Below are 8,181 nucleotides of genomic sequence, written 5' to 3' on the forward strand. Positions count from 1 at the left end.
ACAAATCATTTATCGTTCCTCTGATCCTTTATCAAGTTGAAATGACCCAAAGCCTATAGATGAGACGAGGGCTGATACCGACTTCCAAGCACCTTTGACCCTTTACTGATGTCACACTTCTGGTCTGGATGTGTGACACAGGCTTTGGGTCATTTCATCTTTCTGACATCTAAACAATAGAAGTATCCAAACTTGTGTTAAATTTTCATATATCATAGAATAAGACACTAATGATGAAACACAGGGTGTAGATTTGCAGTATACCAACTAATATACCAACATCTGATCAATAGAAGTGGCCAAACTTGTGTATTTCCATATATCATAGAATAAAATACTAATTATGATATTGTATAGACCACTTTGAACTTTCTATATGCGGATCAATTATAATGCATCGGACCAATAAACTTGAATTGATGTTTTATTTGTATATATTTGCTATATATGTATCAAGATATCTATCATATACAGTTGGTTGTATTCAATGTGCTTTGAGAAATTGTGCATACCTGAATTAATATTTAATCAGGTATGAATTTAGATTTTATCAATATAATCTTTATGTATCCATAGATATCTAAAAATTGGGGAGCTGTACAATTACAGTATTAACGTTGACTAGAATGGACTGATATATGTGGGGTAGGGCATTAGAATATGACAGCTGCAACCGTTGTATGTTATTAACATTAGTCAAATAATGTTCATGAATCGCTTACTACATTTATTTTTATGATGTAACCTAAGTTGACGTCACCTGAGTGTTTTTTTTCATTCATTTGGTTCAAAAATATTTTATATGATATCAGTATATCTTGCCAGATGTACATAGTTTTGAAATGTTATGAAATGTATGGTGCCAATGAAAATGATGATTTTACTCAAAATGTCATAAGTTGTCATTATTTATCTCAAGAAAAGGGCAGTTCAAGCATGTTGAATTTAAGATGACCAATCAACTTCAAAAGGCTTTATAACTTTTAATCACAAAGCAAAAGCCATTCAATCACATTAAAGATTGAGTTTTAGAATACCTCCTTGCAAAGAAGATTTCTTGCAGCTCCAAAAATCCTACGAGCGCCTCCTATCTGTTTTTATCCGAACTGCAGCCCATCCTCCCAGGTATGGAGCATGCTCAGTCCACGCCCAATTTGGAGTTGTCGAATTTCAAGATGGCGTGATGTTGGTGTCCTTCCGTGGTGCCACTTCCTGTACAACTCCCATGTTGGCTCGCCAAGGGTCGCCTGCGACTGCCGATTGCGTTTCTTCTCCAGTTGAGAGGCTGAATTCCTTCCTGTAGGCTTTTGTGCGTCCCTACGTTTTGTGGAGTCATCAAAATCGCCAGCTGGGTCAGAGTGCACTCAACCAGAGCACAGCGCCCCGCCGCTACTTGGATATTCGCGAAACAACGCTGCCCATCGACTGGTCCAAAACCCTCCCCAAAAATCTTACGGATTTCTCCAGCAGAGTGGATTAAACGTGCAGGAAGAAGAGTCGATCGTTTGTTTGTTTTTCTGAGAGGCGGGCAAAACCACCACCCCTCCCCAAGATGGCCGACGACGAAGTTTTGTTCGAAGACGTGTACGAACTGTGTGAAATCATCGGAAGGTGAGTGCGGATTTGTCCTTGATGTTTGCTCAAGACAGGAGGAGACTTTCTCAAGATTCATACCAAGATCTGGTAGACACCGTGATGTCTTCCGATCGTTAATGTGAACGCAGTTCAGTTCAAAAACACCAACATCTTACCTATGCGACAGACCACCTTCCAAACATAAATTTTACTTCCGACATAATTTTACACGTAAAACAAAACTTGCACCATATTCAAGAAAACATATTATCACCCCTGTTGAGCTGAGAAGTGGGTGATAATTGTATAAATTATTGGATGATCATTCTAATATGACAAATAGCCACGCAGATGATATGAAACCATACGTTCCTCACGATACAAATGTGTTACTGAAACTGACGTGTTTTTGAAACTAAAACAACATGAGAAAATGCTGCGTTTGTTTTGTTGGGAGGGCGTGAAGCATACAACCAGGGGGAGGTCAGAAAGCATAAAGGGAGGGTGTGATCTTACAGGAACCTTACTGGTTCTACCTGCTCGTCTGGCCTCCACCCTCCATGAATAATGGAAACTCTGTCGCTTCATTTGTGTGAAAATGGCCAATTTCTCGGCAATCAGTGCCGAGACAGAGCTGAGATGGGGACGTGCCATCTTCATCTATACTGCCTCTGTGGTGGCCTGCAAATTGTTTTCTCACCAACCGTTAGGAGGTGGTACACTTATTTAATTTCCTACCATGCACAGTGGGAAAATGCTGATGTTAGGGAGGTGTGAGGAGGTCTATAAAACACGATTCTCTGCTGTAGACCACATCTGGCTAGACAAGCCTTCTCCCAGGTCCAGTAAATTCACTCCTAAATAAACACCAGTGAGAACCCTGCAACCTGTTTTTTCTAGTACCAGGAAAAAAAGACGTAACAAAATCACATCGTATTTTCTAGCCGGAAAGGACGCGGTGTGTCGTTTGTAGTACCTCTGCGTAGAGAGCGCGAGCCTTTGGGGATATCGGGAAGAGTGAGAGATTACGAGGCATTGGGTTTGTGATTGGTCAGCTTATGAAAACTTGGATTAGTGCCAAGGATGGTGCCTAGGTGTCAGGATGTTGGAGATAGATCAGTCTATCTGAGGGATCAGTTATCGCAGATTAACAGCGGTTCACAGGACTTTTCAGTGTGGGAACTCTTGTTTGTTTTGTAGGTTTTTGTGATCAAGGATCAGGATTTCCGTAACCTAGGCATAGAAAGGGTTGTGATGGTAACACGCGCCCCTCGGGATGTCGATTGTTAACCGTGATCCCTCGGGACGGGAGGGTTAAGCCGTGTGTTTTTACTGTGATTACCGGACGCTTTCCCGACTTTACAATCCTTTATTCCTTTGTTGGAAGCCAAACAAACTGGGTGAAACTGTGCAATCTTGTATGTCAATATCGTCGTTTTAGACTTCTCAATGGTTTTGTGCTTCTTTCATTTTCTGTTTGTATTATGATTTACAGGTGCTCTAAACAGGTGTTTTCAAAAGGCCTGGTATTTTATTTTGCTAGAAAAAGATTTGAAGTCTGCATTCATGCTTTCATAAAAATGACATTGTAGTACTGTATTGTAGTACTTCTAGTTCTATTAAAGCAGTAACTGAGTAAGTGAAACTGAAGGAATATGTACCAAAAGTGGCAGGTGGCTGTGTGGCCCAATCTAATATTTTTCTTTTCTTTTCGTGTTACTGACTGAAACTGTACAAGCCTTTGAACTAGCATGTAACCTCTTTATTGTATCTTTTATCAAATTGGACAATGTGAAAGAATAGCCCCATATGGCCAACAGTCATTAAAAGTAAGGAAAATTGCAGGTAGATATACTCGTTTTTCAGCTGGGGTATTGAAGTAAGGTATTGTCACATGGAGAACAAAGAGATGGATTAGAGGAATTAAATGCTAATCTAGTCCTGAAGACAATAGGAATATGTAGATTTGGGTGACCATTCTTGTAGAAGATGCCGCTATAGAAATATTCGAGTGAAGCCTACTGTGTGTAACATATTGGACTATGTATAAAAGTGTGAACTGTACAGATCAGGGTTGTAGCCAGCACCCGTCCTTCAGTCCTTTGAAGGAATTTTGCAGCTGGGGACAGAAAATTTTTTTTGCCCATTCCGTCCTCTGTAATGGCCAAAAACTATATGTAAAGTCAGTAAAGATATAAAAAAACTGCCTTCTTGTATAATTTTTCACCAAAACAGATGAACAGCTAAGTGTACCAGCAAAATCTACACCTCAAAATGCTGGAAATTGGGTTTCATAGGGTTTAGATTTCAAAATTTTTCAGGGGAGTATGCCCCCGGATCCCCTTAGGAACGTTATGCCTTCGGCTCGACGTCTCGTTCTTTCTGATTCAAAATCGAGGGGACTGAAAATGATTTCAGGCTGGCTACAACCCTGGTACAGATGTATGGTGTGCTGTATTTTGGCTTCATAATGATTATTGAAGATAATATGTAGATTAATTTTGCAGCTATGTTTTATAGGTTGAGGGTTCTGTTTTCTGTTGGAACCACCTATATGCAAAATGTGTAAGAAAGCTTTGCTATTTCTGTTTTGTTCATTTTAAGGCTAACAGTTCATATACAGTCCAAACCCCCCAAGAGGATTGATAAAACTTGGTCTATGTGGACAGGTGGTCGTTGTGTATAATATGTGGAAAATTATGTAAGGGCCACCAAAAATATAAAGTAGAGTATACTTATTCTTCAAGCTGCCAAAAAGTGCTCACATTTGGCAGAATGGTCCGAGTAATAAGTGTAGTATCGGAGGTCACTTGTACAGGTATTATGTTTGTGTTTTTCACATGGAATTTATTTTTTCATGGAAATCTTGTTCAAAGCTTTTACTCTATTTTCACCTGTCTTTAATAATAGCTCTTCTGATTTTAAGATTTCCTTGGTTTTAACCTATTGTGAGGTCCCGACCAAGAGCTTATTACCAGTACGACAAGGCAAAATGGGTGGTGTATTCTACTGTAGGGATTATATAAGGCCTCAATTACCATAACTGGAGCCCCTGTAGGTTAGGGGTCAAGTAATTACCTGGAAATGAGTCTGTTCTCTTGTCCAGGGCAGTGTGGGGGCGGGGCATAATGACTAATTTGTGATTAGTTGCCATATGGGACTAATGAATGAGTCCAACTGGGAAGAAGTAGAAAATTTACTTGAGGTTGAAAGTCTTGGATGATAGTTTCACTTTGATCAGGGGTATTTTTATGTAGCTACTACTTTGCCATGTAGTTTACTTTTGTGTTACTGATATTCTATTTCCCTATCACTAGTATCAGTATCTGAAGATGATTATCATCGTCATATTCCTAATCAAAATAGACAAACCATTGATCACAAAACATATCTTATCTCCACCATAACTAAAAAGCGAGAAGTTGAATTTATCTAACGCTAAGTAATAGATAGATGATGGGCGTGGCTTGATTATGTGAAATAGGGGTTGCCCCACCCACAAGGGGGTTCCTTTAACACCCGAGGCGAATCTTCAACATGTCTTGTTGTGACCTGTACTTAGCCCGGTGTGGCAAAAACGTGCAATAAAGGTCTTCATTCAATAATGTAGACTTTTGGTAGTTAATGCTCATATATTGAATCTACACTGATCGGTCAATGATGATATTTTGCATGGTATCGTATTATCAAAGAAGTCAGTTTTGTTTTCAATCTAGCTGTACTTTCATAATTCATTGTACAATGGTGGCCCAGATATGCCACTCATATTTGCTGCTACCATTCAGTTGATTAAAAATAAAATGTCTGGTATAGTTTTTGGCTGAAGAATATGTTGTATAATTTATAAAACAAGTTTACCTGACTGTCCACAATGCAGACTTATTACTTTTGCTCATTTTTGCTATCTTTGTTGTCCATTTTTATAACCTGAAGTTGAAACCTTGCCTACAAAATTGTTTCACTTTCAACCATGGTTTTATTGTCATTCATGAATGTGTTAAGACATTCATTGTATCAAATTCCTCTTTACTGAATCAGTGATATTGATAGAATAGAACAGCTGTCCAAAATCTTTTTCTATGATGTTTGCCCTTTAACCTATCCATATGCAATATGAGCTCCCAGACCACAATTCATCAATATCTCATAATCTATAAGAAGGTCGATAGCTCGCCCATTTTTTCTAGGCAGCGGGGATGGTAATGTAGAGTTTTTTGATGATTCAGAGCTTAATATTCCCAGTAGTATTGTTAAGCCACTTGTTTTAGACAAAGGAATTAGTGTTGTAAGGGAATGATTCATACAGAGAGGCACCATTGATGGCATTTTTAGGGAGGGGCAAAATCTATGAATCAAAATTACAAGAATATTTTGGGTCCTTTAATTCTAGCTATGGATTTGCTGTAGTATCTGTGCATATGTTAGATAACATACATTGTAAGAAGGCAAAATCTTTTCTTTTGTAAATTATTCTTTCTGTTCATTTTCCAAACACGGTACACATAAAGAAAACTAAATACTGAAAGACATATGATAGAAAATTGCAAGATTACAATACTGCTACTACACATGTACTACTACACAGAAAATGATAAATAAAACCAGAAAAACAATGAGGATAATGTATAGAGAAAGCATCAGATGTATTATGTTATTCACTAAGCCAAAATCTTTGTAAATGTATGAATAAGAAAATGGCCTAAAAACAAAATTTGCTTCCGAAATTCGTTTTGAAGAATTGATGATTCACTCGCCAATGCCTGCTGACCTGAATGGTTACACAGGTGAATCTGGTGCTATGTTCGGTATGGGGGTTAGCAGGTCACAGGCTCTGGAATTCTGGGAATGGCATGGATGAGATGCCGGGGCGACGCCCCACCAAGATAAATCCCCGCAGAAGTCCGCGGGACACGCCCCTCTGGAAGCAACAGCAAGGTCTGAAGAATTCCTGACCACATTCCTAATATTTCAGGAGGAGCATATTTTCTATCAAGTGTCAATGTTGTGAGCTCTTGTTTTGAAAACACATTTTGTCCCAATTATGACTGATACCACATTACATGCATTACCCATATCAAAAGTATCATGATTTTATGAAATGATAGAACATTACATAATGTCATATACCAGAAAATGCTGTAAAAATTCTTTTAATGTCTGGAAGTAAAAGTGCATTCGTAACTTTGAACAAGTTGTTTTTGTTATAAATATTGGCCATATGCTAATTTTAGTAAAATATAAAACTGCAATATTACAAAAAAATGGCATTACTCTAGTGACTTGACTTGGTTCTTTGTGACATAGTATCCCATATATCCATCCATGTGTTGTATGTATTAAACTTCTAGTCAACTAATTTGCTAATTTCAGTAAAACATAAAACTGCTTCAATATTGGATATAGGAGAATTCTTGTACACAACCAAAATTAAACTTACTTGCTTACGTTTCGGTGTCTATGCTTTAATATTACAAAAATGGCATTACATTTGTGACTTGACTTGTTTCTTTGTGACATAGTACCCCATATATCCATCCATGTACAGTAGATATATTAAACTTCTAGTCAACCTGAACTAGGAAAGGTTTTCTAGGCACCTTGCCATCCTAGTGGTGCGCCGACTCCCAGTAATTTCAGTAAAACATAAAACTGCTTCAACATTACCTCCCAAAAATGGCATTACATTTGTGACTTGACTTGTTTCTTTGTGACATAGTAGTGACGTAGTAATAGTACCCCATTTATCCATCCATGTACAGTATATACTAGTATATTAAACTTCTAGTCAACCTGAACTACGAAATGTTTCTAGGCACCTTGACTTTGTATGCATTAAACTTCTTGTCAACTGAATGCTAATTTTAGTAAAACATAAAACTGCTTTAATATTACATAAAATAACATCATTCTTGAGGCTTGACTTATTCCTTTGTGACATAGTACCCCATATATCCATCCACGCACAGTATATATATTAAACTTCTAGTCAACCTGAACTAGGAAAGGTTTTCTAGGCACCTTGCCATCCTAGCGGTGCGCTGTGCCTCCCTGTACAATATTCCCAGGGCCCTGTGCTGCCATTCTAACTTGAGCGTGGTGACATGAGGAAGGGAAGATGATGTATGTGGTGTCAGGCTATAATTCACCCATCTCATATGGAGCTGTTCCATGGATGTGGGGAGACTGGCAATGAGATGTCTTGGTGTTGACTGTGAGGCATTCCTGTAGTCTGTCTTCTGTCAGACCTACCGCAGCTTTGGTTGGCACTGTCTCTCTCTTTAAGTTGTACTCTTCTCCTAAGGTCGATAAAGTGTGTGTGAAAGCCACAGGCCTCTCTACAGCATCAATCCTTCCGTCTCTGGGTGGAATTTTGCTTCCATGGATGTACCAAAAATTCAACCACAGGGCTCGAAATTCTTTTTTCTGCAGGTAATATTGAAAATTACCTGCACCAGACAAACTTCACCTGCACCACTCTGAATTTAGGAAGTATGGATCATACTAAAATTGTTGAGGAACCATAGCATTCTTTTACTGGGTTACACTTAATACTATAATTAAGGGTTAATGCCCCGGCCCGAGGTGTATATGGTGAGATAATCCCTG

General features: G+C 38.5%; 1 protein-coding gene across 1 annotated transcript in view; it reads left to right on the forward strand.

Annotated features, from left to right (window-relative positions):
- Positions 1-1,061: 1,061 nt before the first annotated feature.
- The window catches only part of LOC118426866 (peripheral plasma membrane protein CASK-like), a gene marked incomplete at its 3' end in the record, with an annotated part of 193,626 nt that continues 186,506 nt past the window's right edge, over positions 1,062-8,181 (forward strand). The window contains 1 exon segment of the mRNA XM_035836431.1: positions 1,062-1,611. Coding sequence (XP_035692324.1) covers positions 1,553-1,611 — 59 coding nt within the window.

The sequence above is a fragment of the Branchiostoma floridae genome, chromosome 12, assembly GCF_000003815.2.
Source record: "Branchiostoma floridae strain S238N-H82 chromosome 12, Bfl_VNyyK, whole genome shotgun sequence".
NCBI classification, from domain to species: Eukaryota; Metazoa; Chordata; class Leptocardii; order Amphioxiformes; family Branchiostomatidae; genus Branchiostoma; species Branchiostoma floridae.